The 17,640-nt window shown below is 38.6% G+C and overlaps 1 protein-coding gene across 2 annotated transcripts; it reads left to right on the top strand.

The window, feature by feature from the left end:
- Window positions 1–1,157: 1,157 nt before the first annotated feature.
- LOC136771382 (coiled-coil domain-containing glutamate-rich protein 1) lies at window positions 1,158–3,584 on the top strand. Of its 2 annotated transcripts, none has more exons than XM_066723661.1 (2): window positions 1,158–2,062; window positions 2,403–3,584. In XM_066723661.1, exon 1 carries the CDS (start codon window positions 1,414–1,416, stop codon window positions 1,975–1,977), a length of 564 nt encoding a protein of 187 aa, XP_066579758.1. In that variant the 5' UTR covers window positions 1,158–1,413; the 3' UTR covers window positions 1,978–2,062; window positions 2,403–3,584. The 2 variants fall into 2 exon arrangements, with proteins under 2 accessions (XP_066579758.1, XP_066579757.1); XM_066723660.1 differs by having other exon boundaries at window positions 2,400–3,584.
- Window positions 3,585–17,640: the final 14,056 nt, after the last annotated feature.

Here is a 17,640-nt window from a genome sequence, read left to right as displayed (position 1 = left end):
CTGGCATAACGTTTTCATTTTTAGCTGATTGAGACTGTGACCGAGAATGCAGCCTGAGCAGTTGATGAATGGATGATTATCAAATGCATGTTTATATTTCTTTACACCATTGCCTGTTTCCCTAAAATCATACTTATAATAAGGCTGTCATTTACTAACATATAACATAAGAATGTAATGCAGGTTGTAAACAGAGGTGGCCATTAAGCAATCTTGCATGAACCATATATAAAATAGAAGATATGCCTAACAAACTCATGCTAAATGTATTGATGTCTGAATAAAGTGATTGCAGACACAACAGCTTGCAATGACACTTTCTGTTGAGAATCTGTTTGTTACATAAGGTTTCATTAATTAAAGGCATATTTCATGTTTATTTTTTAAATACAAGTCGACCAGTGAAAATAATGCCTTTCCACAGGAAAAAAAACAAGTATTTTCCTAATTGAAAGAAAAAACAACAACTGAAAGATAATTTATTCACACTCTTTACTCTGCAGGCCCCGGATGCTGAATCGTAAGCAAATCGACTATTAAGAGCCACATGCGTGATTAGTCATCAGATCTCATTAGATATGGTGTTTTAAGGGATTATCTGCGCTAACTGCATTTTAATTTCAGATCTTAATCACACACACAAAGTCCAAAGTAGACAACCTTGATAATAATCATTTGTATGTACAGTAGGTTATTATTTGAACAAAAACATCACTACTGCTAGATGAAGGCCAAGATAGTTATTATGTTTTGCAATTGTGAACGTTCAATGGACGTTTTCAGGGGGGGATTTGTCGCCTTTTTTCTAATAGAAGCGACTTTTATATTAGACGAGAAAATCGTAATGCTCACAATTGCCCTAAATTATTCCCTTTTAGTCCTACTTGGAATATATATGGAGATCTTATTTTTTCCCGTGTCTTTCACGAAATGTGATAAGCACATAATCACAAAGTCAAGCTTCACAGTGTATTAATGTGCCTATCGAATTGAAGCAGAGCACATGATCGTGTATTTACGGTAACCCGTTTCTTCCGGATGACTCCTTCCGGGGGTACGCGTGACCGGACCATGTCACATGACAGCCCACGGCGCCACCTCATTGGCTGTTACACAGACCTGCCTCGTTTTCACTACGTCGCAGGTTTAGTGTACACCGCGGCGCGGCTGTGCCACTTCTTCAGCAGCCTCGGAGGACGACGGTTGTGTGTCCGTACAGGTACTGTGTCTCGCATCAAATCAATTTGAAACATGAACTCTGTCGCTCATAACATGAATTGTTAATATATGTATTGATTTTGATGTGTTGTGCAACGAAACGCATAACGATTTCCTAACAATAACCAAACGATCGGTATTGTGTACTTTACGTGCTGAAGTGATTGTATCTGTCCGAGCGCTGTGTGTAACAGTATGTGTATGGACGCTATGGAGATAAAAAAAGAAATCGAAGTCTTCGCTAGATGTCCATGTGAGAGAATGAGACTCACAAGATGGAGGCAGCGGAAATTGGACCGTGGTGGCGGCGAAAAATGCGGGAAGAAATGGACGGGCTATGCGGCGAGGGCCACGGCTAGGAAATACAAAAGACAAGCCCGCTGTCGTCACGCCAGTAGACGCCCGTTTTCCCGTCCGTCTGCCCGCCTTTACGGCAGCAGTTTGGCTTTGCGGCCTGTTGAAACGTGCCACGGAAGGCCTGCCGGGACGATGGCTCCCAAAAACACGACACAGTACCTAATGAACATTGTTTACCGAGATCTGGTCCGCGATTCAGCGAGAGAAGTCGAAAGCTTGAACTGTCGAAAAGATGGCGGGATTGACCTTTCCAGACACCCCCAGTCGGAGCAGATAGCGGGCCGGACGGTCCCGCCCCAAAGCGAGTACGAACCCGGAAGTACAGAAGACTTCCTGCAGAGGGACTTCGAGCGCATGTTCCTGCTGCACACGGACTGCGGCCTGCGGGACTGCCTGCCATGAAATCACAGCTCCGGCTCTGAAAGACTCGACTTCTTGCAAGTCTATAGACATTGTTTGCTTTATACAGTATTTTTAATTGTATAAAGTAAGTGCTTGTAAATAGTTTTGTTTACAATGTATTTAAACTTGATGGGATGGATTGTTTCAAAATGTGCTGTGGATGGATTTTAAATTATAGAAGATGTATTTTGTATAAATGTGAGAATTAGGGATCTCGGTTAATTTTGGGAAAAATTTAACTAACTTTTACTTGCAACTTTGTTTCCACTTATAGTTCTTGATTTGTATACAAAAATGTCACTTAAGTTATCTTATGTACACGTTTTTTCATTTTTCTTTTGGTTTGTGGATTTTCCCCATTTGTGCTGATTGATCGCTATTAAAATATTGAAATTCATTGATGGATTTTCCTTGTCTCGCAGCAGCTGCCGGTCTGCAGAGGGCACTCTCTCTTCCCTGAGCCTTGCAACCTGCAGACCTTAATCTCAACCCTCGGAGTCTGAGAACTCAGATCTGCCTTTGGCACCGTTTGTGGGGTCTCCAGGTAAATGTGTCATCTCATGATACAGGTACATGGTGGCATGTTTTTGCAGAATTGTCTGCATCTATGAAGAAACAATGCTGAGTACAGATCCTGCATAGCTTGTACAACGTTAGCATTTCTTTGGCCATGGGTAGATGTAATCCGTAGTTTTGGCGAAAAGTACTGTCCTCTTTTCTGTCTGACTGCTCACTAACGGCTCTCTTGTTCTTTAGGATCAGTTCCTGGTGCCTATGCGACTTGTCCACACTGCCAATTGAGCTCGGCTTCAGTTGGATCCTGGGGACACCTATATCTTAACTTCAATTTCTTATTCTAATAGATCCCATTGCTAAAAGCTTGCTGATCATCAGTAGTTTTCTTCCCATAGCTCCTCACCAGGACCAAGTTTTCTGAAGTTGGTATTGTGAGCAGTGTTCAGACCTTTGGCATCAGTAGATATTGACTATAAGGAACATTGGAGAACATATGTACAGTATGTTAAGGTTTTACTAATGTGTCATGGGCTTTTTTGCAGGTCTGCCTTGTCATTCTACAGCACTAAATGAAGAGTTCATCTTGGAGAAACCTCTTCATATGCACTAGGTGTTCTATTGAAATCTGCTCATATTGCTTTATCTAAATCAAAGTGCAATTGGTCATTACCAGTGCATGTGTTTTACAGACTCATTTACTATTATCAGTGTTTGAGATACCCCAGCTTAGTGTTAAGGTGAGAAGATCATTATCTAGTACATGAACTGAAGGTAATTTACCTTTTGTTTATTTTGTATTGCTGCCAATACAAAACTGTACTGGTTTTACAATGGCACTTTTCTATCCCGGTCAAATCTAATGCACTTCATGGCTTCTCTTTCAGGGCTAAATGAGCTTCACTGCATTTGACTCCTCACATTAGTCTATTCAGTGCAGCTGTTTTCCATTTAAATGGAACAACTTAATTACTCAATCAACTAAACCTTTGCAGAAAGTGCTTTGGCTTAAAAATATATGGTTTTGAATCAGTTTGGTGGAGTTGGTCCTACTAAGTACAAACCTGAATAAAAAAAAAAAACATTTGAATCTATTCTTTGTCTTGTATTGACTGTCTGAAAATGTGATTGTATTGCAACTTTTTAATCCAACCTCCTGCAGTTTTTAAAGGACATTTTCAGAGTTAAAAAGGTATTACACAATTTTGTAATCTGTAAATGTCTAGTGAAATGGGTGCTTGATCAATTGCATCTTTACCTGCTTCTAAAGTTCACTATCTTTTTAGCTAGAGTAGCTTAAACCTTTTTCTGGGTGAAGATATTCCTATTTTTCTATTTGGATACCTAACAGAAATTTCCAATCAAGACATTTAAAACCATTGAAGAGTAATCCAATTTTTAACCCTCCAATACCTATATCAAAGAATATTTTGGTAAAATGACTGATCTACTTGAGGTGTTGAGAATAGCAGTTTTCAACTATTTAACTACATACTTCAATCCATCTAGCTCTAAACGGCAAAACTGCCTCTTAGTACAGGTGTGATTGTAGAAGGTGATTCAATCTGTTATGGAGCTTGAAATGTAGAATCTGAATAAGGGTCTTTTTTTGTTACCACTGCACAGATAGTCCATAGGAATATACAGACAACCCCTACACCGTAGAACCCTTATTTCCCATAGGTGAGTTTCCAATCCTGGAAATGTTTCTTACTCTTAAAATATAAACCTTGACTATGGAAGTGGAGGAAAACTAAATAAAACACTAATGCATTTTTAGTTAAATAAAAATTAGTGTTATTGAAAATCAGAAAGGGAGAGTACTGTGAAGAATGCACAAAAATAACTAAAGGGAATAGACATGTTGTGGAGGTGTATGCAATTCAAACAGCAGCTGTAAACTGCTAAGTGTGTGTTCAGTTTTGGGATGTTTTAGGGGATGTCTACCATTTAGAAAAAACTATATTGGTGGGTCATGTAAATTAGTTGGGGGGCCACCTGTATATATTTGTGTTATTAAATTAGGTCTTTCCAGATACTGGTGCCAATGCATTACATAATTTTTCAAAATGACTTGCAGAACATTTGTAAACATGTAATTGAGCTAGGTTTGAGTGGGTGTTTGCCTGCCACTAATTTCTGGGATTTGTAGTTTTCACACAATATACAATATATCATAATTTCATTAATATTTTTAAAACTAAATTCATGTAACATGTTCAATTTAAGTAATACCTTCCACTGCCACTAAATCTTTACCACCTGAAGTTTACATACAAAGATCATTTGTATAGCTTCACAGTTTGTGTGGCATGTGGTTGCTTAAGGAAATTCAGTTTTTCTGACATTGTTCATTTCAAATAGTTTAAACAGTCAACAGGTTAGATCAGCTTTAAAGTATTGAGTATTGCACAGTATTGAGTCACATTATGATGCAAGAAAGCTTTTTTTTCCGGAAACACTATACAGTGCGTGCTCAGCAGAACTTCACAAATCCTGCATTGTGATGTATATCTTAAAATATTACGCTGTTTTGTTTTCCTTGATTCAAGTATTGTCTAAAATATAACTGCATCACAATCACAATTTTTAAGATGTATATGCATTCAGATCTTCAAGCATTAAACATATAAACACAGTCCCGTTCATTGTGGCCCACTCCACTATACTGTGTTTTGTTGGGATTCCAGATTTATTGCTGCGAGACTTTGACGATTGGTGGTATTGTAACTTTTCCTAAAAAATGTAAAGGTTTAACCCACAATTACCACCAGCTCAGTGATATAAACCTTATTCATTATCAACAATAGTGAGAATTAGTCAGATCACAGGTCTGAACAGCTGATTCATGTGGGTTGAATACTCTTGAGCTTGGGGCTTCTTCTGAAGAACATTTTTAGACATGCATACACAGCTCTCTGCCCCAAAACTGTATCTGAACTGTCTGTTACATTGGGAACAGGAGATAAGTTATTGGTGTATGATGGGGAATCTAATGTTCTCAGAAAAGCCTAGAAACATAACCATGTTGCACTGAGGCCAGGCATCTGTTGAGGATGTGTTAAGCTCTTACATGGATATTCGCCATTGAAGTATCAGGTCTGTTTTTCTACATTACACTTACAAATTCAGATTTATAGAGCTCTTTGAGTCTGATTTTCTTTTAGTATAGAGAGCTACACTATTGTGACTCCTGTGTACAATTATATTAATTATAAAGAAGACAGATTCAGTAAAGTGAAAGTAGCTGGCGCCTAATTGTATAAAAATAATTTTGCAGAGGATATCCAGTGTTAATGGGAATCTAATTAGCATTTTTTCTGATATATACCAGTAGAGGGAGCCAGAGGCACTTGATCAGAATACATGTAACAATGCAGAGGTCATTGCAAACATTGTAATAGATATTGCTTGTGTTACAGTTTTCCCCAATTGCATACACACTATTCTCTGAATAATACCCCTAAACTGTTAACACAATGCCCATTATAAAAAGTCACATCTACAAAACCTTAAACACACGGGGAAAAAATACATTCTGGCCTAAAAACTTTATACACAGCCCTCAAAGTCAAATAATCGGGTCAGAATCACACACACATACATAACTATTGCTCACACTAGGCATTAAGAAAGCACTGTGTTTAGAAAAATAAAACTCATCAAAATGGAAGATTCATGTAGGAAAACAAAAATAATCCACCAACACAGTCAGTAAAGAAGAACTTCGTGTTATATAAAGTTTGATCCTGGCCACCCAAAAATGATTAATGTATTTATATTTAACACATATACATTTTGCATCATCAAGTAACAAAAAGTTACAGTATTATACAGTACACATGAATGGAGAGAAAAGAAAAAACTGAAACCTCAGGCATTGTCCTGCCTGTCATGTTGATTTGGCCACGTGTTCATCCACATCAAAACTGATGTGTTCCCTGGCCAAGCAGAGGGGGAAAAATCATGCCTTGGCACGCCTCTGCAGTGATATCGCCACAGGCCTCCTCCAATCCGATCACACACCTTCCATCACCAAGCTGAAAATTCCTCAACTGGACTGAGGAAGGGCAAATATGGTGGAAGGAAATTCATTTGGATCTGGGGGTGGTTGGTGAACCAGTCTCGGATTAGCGCTGCACGGTGGAAGCTCACATTGTCCCATATGACAGTGGTGTGGCCTGGGGCCCTGTTTTTTCTCTCTGGGGGTGGGAAAAAAAAAGGTCAAACACTGCATCAAGGAATACCAAGTGTGATATGGCGAAGGACAACCCCCAGCTGACTGATGGCAGCACACATGGTTATGTTTCCAGCCCTTTGGCCAGGGACCTCCAGGCTTGCTCGGTGGCCAATGATGTTCCACAGAGTTGCACTGCTGCTGTACCCTTGAGCAAGGTACTATGCCTATATTGCTCCAGTAAATGCCCAGCTGTATACATGGGTAAAATATAAAAAATAATGTGATATATTGTAACAATTGTAAGTCACCCTGGATAAGGGTGTCTGCTAAGAAATTAATGTAGGAACAGTGGTGCATTAGTGCACAATAGTACTGTAAACAGATTCATACTCACTTGCTCAAGTAGTGCATCTCTTTCACATGATTGAAGTTCCTATCAAATGGTTCATGATGTTTGCTTCATGCTCATCCTGTGCTTTCTCAGCAAATGATCAATAGTGGATATTGAAACACAGTGTTTGTTCTGAAACATACCATTGTCCTCTATTATATGCGTTTGGATTTCTCTGAGTCTAATCGCATTATTTTCCAACACCATGTTGACTGTTTCAGCCTCTTGTTCTTGGGTGAAGAGACAGTTTCTGCCACAAGCAGGTGGTCTTCAAAATATTCAGTCGCTTTCCTTGTCCTCTGTGTCTTCTCCTACCTCTTCCCCTTTCTGCTCTTTGTAGCTCAATTTTTCCTGTACAATCATGAGTCCTTGTGTGACCTTGTATATACTTGAAAGAACAAGGAGAACTGAGAGGACAATTTGGTTAATTGGGTTTGCATAGGTGAAGTGTGTTGTAGTATATTAGCACTTTGATTTTGTCTGGTGACTCATGTATTCGCACAAATGGCACAGGTGTTTTCTCAATGACAATTGTGCTAACACATTGAGAGTTCAGTGTAGTGTTTTGCAACAAGAGTGAACTGGACTCGCAAATTGAGTTGAAGCAAGTAGATTTAGATCTGGACTCATTGCTGGCCACTTCAGAACAGTCCAGCATTTTATCTTGAACCATTCCTGGGTTCAAGAAAAAATGCTGGACTGTTCTGAAGTGGCCAGCAATGAGTCCAGATCTAAATGAGTCCAGATCTAAATCTACTTGCTTCAACTCAATTTGTGAGTCCTCCTCCATGTTTGACTGTAGGGAAGGTGTCGTTTTCTTTGAAGGCTTTATTTTGTTTTCTGTAAACACAGAGATGGTGTGCTTTACCAAAAATCTCTAATTTGGTCTCATCTGTCCCCTGAGCCAGAGGAGGAGGAGGAAGAAGAAGATGAAGACCAGTTATATTACTTGGCTCCAGAACCTCCCCCTACCCCAAAAGAACCTCCAAAGAGAAAGGGAGAACATCTGGGGGCGAGGGGGGGTTGGGCGAAGGTGGTCGGCAAAAGAGGAAAGTGGCGGACAAGAGAGGAGAAAATTGCAAAGAAACAGAGCATTGTCTCCTCTCTGGAGGAAACCCAATACAGCCGAGCACCCCCCTGCATCCCCTTGCTGGAGCCAGGGCAGAAGCCCCACTCCCTCCTCCAGCGAAAGCAGGTGTTGCAGAGTCCGGAATATCAGGCCCCGCCGTGGTGGTCCGGCCCCCTGAAAAGAAAAACAGACCCGCCTTGCCAGCGCCTGCGAGAGTGGAGAGCAGAGCCTCAGGAGCCGGGTTAGCCCCCTTAGCTAAGAAGATCAATAAGTAGGGAGGGGGGAGCAGAAAGGCAGTCCTCCTCCTAACGCGTTTGGTCTGGGGGTCCTTGGGCCCCCACCTCACCTCAGAATTCAGTCACCATATACCATAGGTTATCAAAATCAGGTGAAATTAAAATCTTATTCAGCCTGGTACATGTATTTTAAACAAAGTTTTAATTATAAGAAAAATGCACGTAAGCATTGTTTAAACATTTTATTGTTGGTACAAAAAATATTTACATATGTAGTGTAAACCATGTAAATAAAACAAGTTTACTATGCATAAGGTTAATTTAAATATTATGCAAACATATATTTTGCAAGCTATTTGAAATACATCTGCTAACTGTGTAAACCTTAAGCATTATCATATGCTGATGTCAATTCTGTGAATCTGAATGATACAGGTGTTAAATATATACATCAAGCTCAATTTCAAATTTGAAATATTTGTAATTCTCTTGTGGCATTTCCTTTTTTTATGGATGTGTGGACATCTATAATAGTCTTAACTGTGGCCTATAAACCAGAGTATCCCTTCAGCAATTCATGTCAGCAATTTTTCTACAATCGTTTTCCTATGTTATGATAATCCTTTGATACCTCAAGAATGTAGCACAGTGTAGCTAATGTTGAAAATGAACATCCTCTCTTATGTGATCTACACAGCTTTGAAGTCAGCTGCAGACAAACAGTTGCTGCCAGTCAGACTGACATTGACACTGAGGTCAAGGAAAGTAGTTACGTGGCCAAATGAACCTGCTGTACGTGCTTCCTGCTCTGAGTTCCTAGATCCATTGATGGGGAATTTGTATTTCTCAGAACAGTTGGCTCAGGGACTAAATTGTTGAACTTTGCCATCCTGTGTTACACCAGTGAGGATTTCCCTGTACCCTCAGGGGTGATGTGGGGTATTTAAAGATAATATTCAATTAATTTAACCTCATCTACGGAATGACACCCCCAACCCAAAATAAAACATTTATTTCTCAACTATCTTATGCAAACAGACATTTTGCATATTTTGCACATCACCCCTGAGGGTACAGGGAAATCCTCACTGGTGTACCCAAAACACGAATGAGTGTATATATATTCAACAACAAATAAATCAGCAAGAAATGCACACAAACAAATACAATGACAAATTCCTGTTAAAGAATTATATTATTCACACATATTAAATTGTCCCCTCTCATATTGTCTTTATTATTATTATTATTTTTTAACTACTGTTTTAATGAGGGGCTGTTAGATGGCAGATTTTAAGTCTTTTAACAATACTTGGAAATCAGATTCAAAGTAGAGTCCCTCCTGAGAGATATGCAGCTGAAGTTTGTCTGCTCTGATAGCAGAGAAACTGCACACGTGGTACAGGTTGTAATCTGTTTTATTGCAAATGGAAAATGTTTGAAATGAACTGTTGTAACCTACACGTCGTATAATGTACTGGTTTAAAGTGCAAGTGTTTTGTGTAATACAGTTAAAACGGTTGCTTACACAACCCCAGCTAACCATTAAACACTAAAAACTAGTCTGGTGCTACAATCCTATCCTTGGGGTGCAGGTTTATTCATTACAAGTTCATTAGTAATTGTCATAAAAACACAGCCACTTAGATTGCTTTTCTAAAGTACTCACATTTGCACAGCTTAAGTAGCTTATTTTATAGTGACTTCTGTAGCTAATACTGCACAGGAAATATTATCTACTGTTTTGAAGTCATATATATATATATTTCCTGCACCTGAATTATATTTCCAGATGATAACATTGTTGTTCCAAAGCAGTAAGTGATTATAAGTCCTCCATGATTTTACTGTTGTAACAGAAACTTGCTCTCAGTAAAGAAAGCAGTTCTATGCCAGTAGAAAACACATCTAAAAACTACATTAATCTCTCAAGCCCCTCAGATTTTTCAACAGGATTAAAGCATCCCACCTTTGAAATCGCACATTTTTACGAGATGTGTGGGGGTAATCGATAAAATACAAAAGACAGCTCTTGCCAATGTATTTTATAGGGCACCCTTCGCCTTAATGAAGGCTACAGTTTTAGACAGTAGGCTTAAACAAGACTATACCATTCCATTTCTAGTACGGCAATAGAGTTTGGTCTCTTCCTGATAATCCGCCCGGCTTTATCCTAGAGGTGTGAACTAAATAAATCTCGAGATCTCACATCAAACTCAATAATTAGATACTTAAACTTTTCCTGAAAATCAAGTACAATCAAATGCCCAATATTCAGTTTAAATAAGTGTTCCTCCCAGCAAAGCAGAACTGCTCCTGTCTTGTGTCAGCAACAGTCAGTTCCCTTTTTGAAACCCTGGCACTCCTGTGTGCTGCTTAATGACAGATTTAGTACAGATGGCCAAGCTAGCAATGAACAGCCATGTATGTGCATGGAGCGCAGACAAAAGATGACCTTCAACTCCACCAGCAGTGTTTTTCTCATTGATTCATTTGGCAGAGAAAGCAAAGGGGAAAAGACTAAATTATTCTTCGCTCCCCCTCCCCCCCTGTACCTCCTGACAGTAAACATCCTGTCCTCCCTGTTTAGCTTGATGACACTGACGAACAGGTGCTCCCTCACTCTTGCTTGATTGCCCTTTAATTTTCTTATTTATTTATTTATTTAATCGTTTTTCTGCTGCTGCCCCGTTTCCTTTGTGTCTGTATTCTGTTTTGCCACTTGATGGCACTGCTGTTTAACAATATTCGTATTCTACCAAGGTGAGCTGAAACTTCTCTGTATATTCAAAGGAATTACATATGTCATAAAGGGAGATGTATCTTTTCACCCAAATTTGTATTAATGAAAACATATCTTAAAAAATATATAATGTGTATATGGGCAACAAATTAAAGGAAAAACCTGAATAAATGAGAGGAGGAACATAACAAATGCAGATGCCTCCAAACAGGTGTACTGCATGATACAATTAAGCAATTGACATCCTATCATGCTCTGTGGCATGGCCCAGCATGGAGCAGGCCCAGTTGACCTCGATTTTGGATCAAGATGGCAAGAGGAAAGGATCTAAGTGACTTTGAAAGAGGGGGCATTATTGGAGCACGAATGGCAGGAGCTTCAGTCACAGGCGCTCAACTGGCTCGTGTTCTTGAAAAGTGGGTGAGTGCATGTGTGGCGACACCAAGAGAACGGTACAGGCCTGACTGCTTGACCCCTTCAGTGAGGGGGTCCGGAGGCTCTGTTATGCTGTAGGGGGCATTTTCCTGGCATGGGTTTGGTCCACTTGTACCCTTAGAGTTAAGGGTCACTACAAATCATGACAAAGTTATTCTGAGTGATCACCTTTATCCTATTGTGAAACATTTCTATCCTGATGGGAGGGGTCTCTTCCTCAGGATGACAATGCCCCCATCCACAGGGCACGAGGGCTCACTGAATGGTGTGATGAGTATGAAAATGATGTGAATCATATGCTATGGCCTTCACAGTCACCAGATCTCAATCCAATTGAACACCTATGGGAGATTTTGGACCGACGTGTTAGACATGTTAGGAATATCTTTTGGAAGAATGGTGTTCATCCCTCCAGTGGAGTTCAGAGACTCTAGAATCTGTGCCAAGAGCATTGAAGCTGTTCTGGTAGGTCGTGGTGCCCAACACCTTACTGATACACTTTATGTTGGTGTTTCATTTAATTTATCACCCGTCTGTATATACACACACAACTGTTTTTTTCTTCGTCTGATATTTAAAGTGTCTTGAACATTAAACATGTTCTGTATCTGATGCTACCAATTCCATGTTAGTCAGTTCTAGCATTTCCAGTTACAGTCTGTTCCACTGTGTAGTTAGTATATTATGACAGTGAGCTTTACTGTGCTAAAAGCATTATGAATGTTCTACATAAAAGGCAGAGAAATAAACATTTTCTAAATCATGTCGGACACTCACACTAAAATCCTGTTGAGAATAATCTGGTTGATTTACACTCATGACCTAGCAGTGGCAGTCCAAGATGCGATAGTAATGAAAACACAAAATCTGGCAGCTTATTGCAGCTTGTAGTGAATGTAAATCATGTGTACATAGATCGAAGTAAAGTGTTATTACTCAGGACATCATGGCCAAATATCATGTGCATAATTGTGTATTTTATATTCTAAGGTATTAATATTAGGCTGCCTGCTAACCTAAGAAGTTTATTTAATAAAACACCTTCCAGTAATGTGTCAGTCTACCTTATAAATAATCTACATATCATATCTTGGTCTAAACAATATTAATCATATATAAAGACCACAGTATCTGTATCTGTTAATATTATAAGCCTTTACTGGGGAATTATGCTTAAAAGTCTCAAATAGAGATGGCATTTCATATCTTAAACACTATGTCAGGGAACACAAGGACATTATTTTAGAAGCTAACAGGTTGACATTACAGACCAAGATGAGCATAAGTCTGAGACTAACCGATGTAATGTTAGGTAGAGTTGTCCAAGACTATATTAGTTCACAACCGTATAATGTTTGTACTTAGAATGATCTTTGCAAGGGGACATTCCACATTTCTTCTTGATGACTTATCATATCACTGCAGTGCTTTTAAGGAGCAGGAAATGACTTGGACATTTGGAGATGGTGATTTAAGGCGACCCTACATTCAATGTGTGTGTGTTGCTGGACTGGGTATCATTGAAGTGGAAGATCAGGATTATTAACTGCACCAATCACTGGAATAATACTTACTATTGTTGGAAAGAACAAAAAACAATACCTATTTCATAGCAGAATACTTACATAATCCTGTGACTATTTACAATAATTTATCGTGGTGTTCCATGTATATTATTGTTGAACTTAAGGAATGCATACATTTAACATTTTTTGTTAATTTGAGATTAGATGTATTTTAAATTCATTATCTGTTTGTTTGTTTCCTGTAATACTAATTAATAACAGAACTGGACACGTTATGATTTATTAGATCAATGTTCCTAAACGGTTCATGTTCATATCTCCCTATAGGAACAGTGGATACACAGCCTTTACAACCTTCCAGTCTCCTATAATGTTTCGAAGCAGTGCTGTAATTACTGTTATGCATGCAGTGCTGTTTAAAGCAACTTCCTCCTTTTAACTAGAGATGAAGCAAGATGTACAATGAAGATTATTTTATGATTTAATTTGGGGTTGTTGACACTGTCTACTGCCACAGAAATGAAAACAAGCAACATTCTTCCAATTCTTCTGTGATAAGGCCTGCTTTAATGTTTGGAGGAAGGGGAGTTTGATCATCTGTACTGCGATGCTTATTGTGTCATTGTGTTTTGATATTACAGCTGAACCATGTAATGAACTCATATTGATCTAGAAGTCAGTTATTTCTTATGATTTAATTACCAGTGAGTAATTTATTTTTTATTTTAACCTTTCTCATTCTAAAAAAATATGTATTTATTTATATGTTTTTATTCATGAACTTACTGCGATTATATATTCTTCTTTTGATAAAATAATTTGGACTATGTACTACACCTATACTACTATACTAATACACAGGGTAGTAAGTTCTATCTAAGTGATTTCTTTCAAATAATTCCTGTTTGGGGATGTTATTTATTATATTTGTCATGATAACTACTCATGATACAAAAAATGGTTTCCAAGTTTATTGAAATACAGTATGATGTAGTACAGCAGAATGTGTTAAAGCAGAGATCTGCAAAGCCTGCATTATCTGTACCTTTCCTGACAAATTACTTTTAAAATTAGTTACATACAAATTACATTTGTCATCATATCTCAAAAACATGGCACAAACAACACACATTTAATTGGAAACATCATTATTTGTAAAATGGAAACCATTCTTACAATCATTAGAATCAATGTGAATTTGCAACTAATTTATAACTAAGTTACTTTAAAAATAATATTATTTTATTATTCTTGCCAATGTACACATTTCTTGTGTTGAAAGGGAATCTGTAAGATACATCTAATACTTTTATCTATCAATTAAAAAATAGTGATACACATTTTAACAGTGGAACATGTCATTTTTCACATGGCAGTGGATCAAAGAGAAAATTAATTCCCTTCCCCCCAAACAATGTTTTTCCCTCCCTTAAAATAGAAGTACTTACATGGTATAAGCAAATTCACAAACAGACCGTCTTGGCATTTCATTAAAAGATAGAAACAAATTCCTATTTTGGTCAAAAACATGCATTGAGTATGAGCAGGTTTTGTGAACAGCTCTGTAGCTGCTTTAAGACTAATATTCCTGACAGTGCTTGGAAGCAGATAATGTGTGCGACAGTGTACAGAGCACTGTTTGAACTCCAGAGTGAAAAATGACTGAACCAAGACATGACATGTATTTACATACCGACTGATACTAATATATTTATTTGACATGTCTTGGAAACAAAGTGTAAAGTACTGTCCAGATTTCCCTTGAAGGCACACACATTTTATTAGTCTGCTTTTTTTTTTTTTTTTTGGTGTTTGAACTCAAAAGCATGTTTGATATACATACAGGGTAGCACGTCGAAGAAAATTGAGTCTGCCCTTATTCTTTATATATTTATTTTCATATTAATAGGTTAACTGGGATGAAAACTAATGCTAACAATATTAGTAGACTCATTAAATGTATGTACATATTTTTGCAGGGAATAATGGTTATTTATACAGCTTCTTTCTCCCTCTAAATCTAATAGTCTAAATAGTTGAATAAATCTCAAAACTAACATTTACACTAAAAATATGTCCGTTTTTAATTTATGTCAGTGCTAAAATGAGTAGAAAAAGAATGTAGGCTTGTCAATTTACTGTGACTGAAACATTTTAATCAAAACAACAGATTTAGAGAAGAAAAATTACACGACACATTACTGTTCACATTGCTGACATCTTTGTAGTGCCTTAATTTTTTATACGTTTTCTGAAATATCCTTTCTTGACTCTATCATTGGGTGGATTGTGAACAATATCAGTGACAAACATCAGTGTTTATCAACAAGCACATCTGATTCAGTCTGTTGGTATGACTTTTTCCTTCTTTGGGGGGGTTGTCTGTTTGTATTTTCAGAACCATGGTTTACAGATTTGGCAGAATAGCAAAGTGTGCTAGTTGTCTAAAGGACAGTAGAGCTGTCTCAAAACAGTATGCAAATATATCATTAATGTCACTACTGTGAGTTTGTCCTTGCAAAGAATACTTGAAAGAGACTGAAAGTGTGGAATCGCTGATCTTGTGAGTGACGGTTTAGAATTTATTTGCTTAAATAAGAATGAGTTATATGAATATTTACAAGTATAAACTACTTATGGTTCATACAGTTCAGTACAATACAATACAATACACTGTTGCTGTTTTTTTTTTTGTAAGATTTAGTAAGAAACCCTTACATTTATAAGCTAAATTTATTTAACAAAACTGTCACCATAACACTGCACATTTACTATTCTCCAATACTGAATGTATACTCCACATTTGCATGAACTGACGTAGATAATACAAATGAATGTCCTGCAATGCAAAGTGATTTGCTACAACTGTTATGTAATACACATATGTAATAGAGCTTAGTGCATGAGCTCTTTGCGGTGACGTAATCTGAGTGTAGTAGCGTGTACAAATCCCCTGCATCAGGGGACCTTGGTGTCGTGGCGTGAGGGCTTTGACGCTCTTCTGCTGCATATGTGCGGAGTGGGGCCTCAGAGATTTGCCAGAGAGATGGCAGTTTGAGTCTGAGCGGGGGCTCTGACAGCACACTATTTGAGTTGTGGGTATAATCTCTTTCTTTGATGTGTTGGTTTTGCAGTTGAAGAAGACACTTCTACAATTACACTACTACCATTTTCAAAATGCTGCAAAATGCTTCCAAATACTTAATTGTCTTACCAGCACCTAGGACAACTACTCAACCCCCTGTAGTTTTCTATTCAACTCCAAACACTAGTAACTAGAAATATGTATATATATATTAAAATATATACAGGTTATTACAGTACCCTCCCCAGCACCATGACATAAAATAACTTCCCACACTTATGCAATTTAATAGGCTTTTGTTTTTGCAATGTTCTTTCTTTTCTTTTCCAGTTTGATGTGAAAAGAGGCATTAACGTTTTAATTAAATACTTAACAAATAAAGCAAAGTATTTTCAAAAAATCTATTAATCTAACTAATCAGAGGATGGTTGCTTCATCAATTTCTAATGCCAGCCATGTTTCACAAGTCTTCCTGCCCTGCTCTGGCGCTCCCACGTTTCAGGGGCACTGGAGCACCTAGCTGTGGTCCGAGTCCTACTGGACTGGACTTCTTCCCCCAGGAGCCAATAGCTGGTTATTGAAGTCCATCGCTCTGGGCTGCAGGTGAGAGAAACACCAGGCAACAGGGCATGTAAATGAGTTATTTCCCCACATACAGAATGGCTTCAGCAGAAAAACTTTGCATCACTTACCTTTGTGATCCTGCTGAGGCGGATGGTATCAGTGGGCCAGTTCTTGGAGACGGGGACAGTATTCCAGCCCTCATCCTGAGTCTGACTGCGTCCCCCGGTGGGGTCAGGATACTGTGCACCCTGTGGAACATCTCCTGTTGAAGGGGAAAGGGGGAAGGAGGGAAGAAAGGAACAAGTATTTCAGACACGATGACACTAAAAAGAGATCATCATTGGGGCACCAAGTTTACCCACAGTCCCCTTAGCAAGTTATTTATCCCACCCCACTAACAAGAACCATGTCCTCTGCTCCTACATACCTGTGTCTTGAAAGTCTTGGGGTCATTGTCCTCCTCGGTGGCCTTCTTCATACCAGGCTTCCAGGCCTTCTGTGCCTTGTTGAGCTGCACGTCATCCTTGAACGACACGCTGATCTTGCGTGGCTTCTTACTCTGGCCCTGCTGGGAGCCCACTGCACAAGTCAGTCGGCTGGTCAGGGCAGGGGGCCACATGTCTGCTGCTGCGAGGGCCATGGGGTAAATAATCCAATCTCTGAATTGCCTGCTTGAGCTGTATTCAAATAGACACTTTACATTAGCCGTTAGATATTCAAAGGGAAACTTTCAAAGGGAAATGGCGTTTGATCTGCAGCCCTGGATGTGTGGAGCAAATTCATCAGGGAGGGAGGGAGAAAGGATCAGACCAAAGTTGCTATTCCTTCAAGCATACACAGTCTTCTGTAACTTGCTGTGGTGAGAATTATCTAGGTGGGAATGTGTGGAAACCAACAGTGGAGTTGGTAAGCCTTATATGG

This window comes from Amia ocellicauda, chromosome 15 (assembly GCF_036373705.1).
Source record: "Amia ocellicauda isolate fAmiCal2 chromosome 15, fAmiCal2.hap1, whole genome shotgun sequence".
NCBI lineage: Eukaryota > Metazoa > Chordata > Actinopteri > Amiiformes > Amiidae > Amia > Amia ocellicauda.
Note: the sequence above shows the minus strand (reverse complement) of the source record. Positions and strands in the feature narration are given on the sequence as shown.

What these genes read in the sequence shown, in the direction of transcription:
- LOC136771382 (XM_066723661.1), top strand. Translation starts at nt 1,414, where the DNA reads ATGTGTATGGACGCTATGGAGATAAAAAAAGAAATCGAAGTCTTCGCT.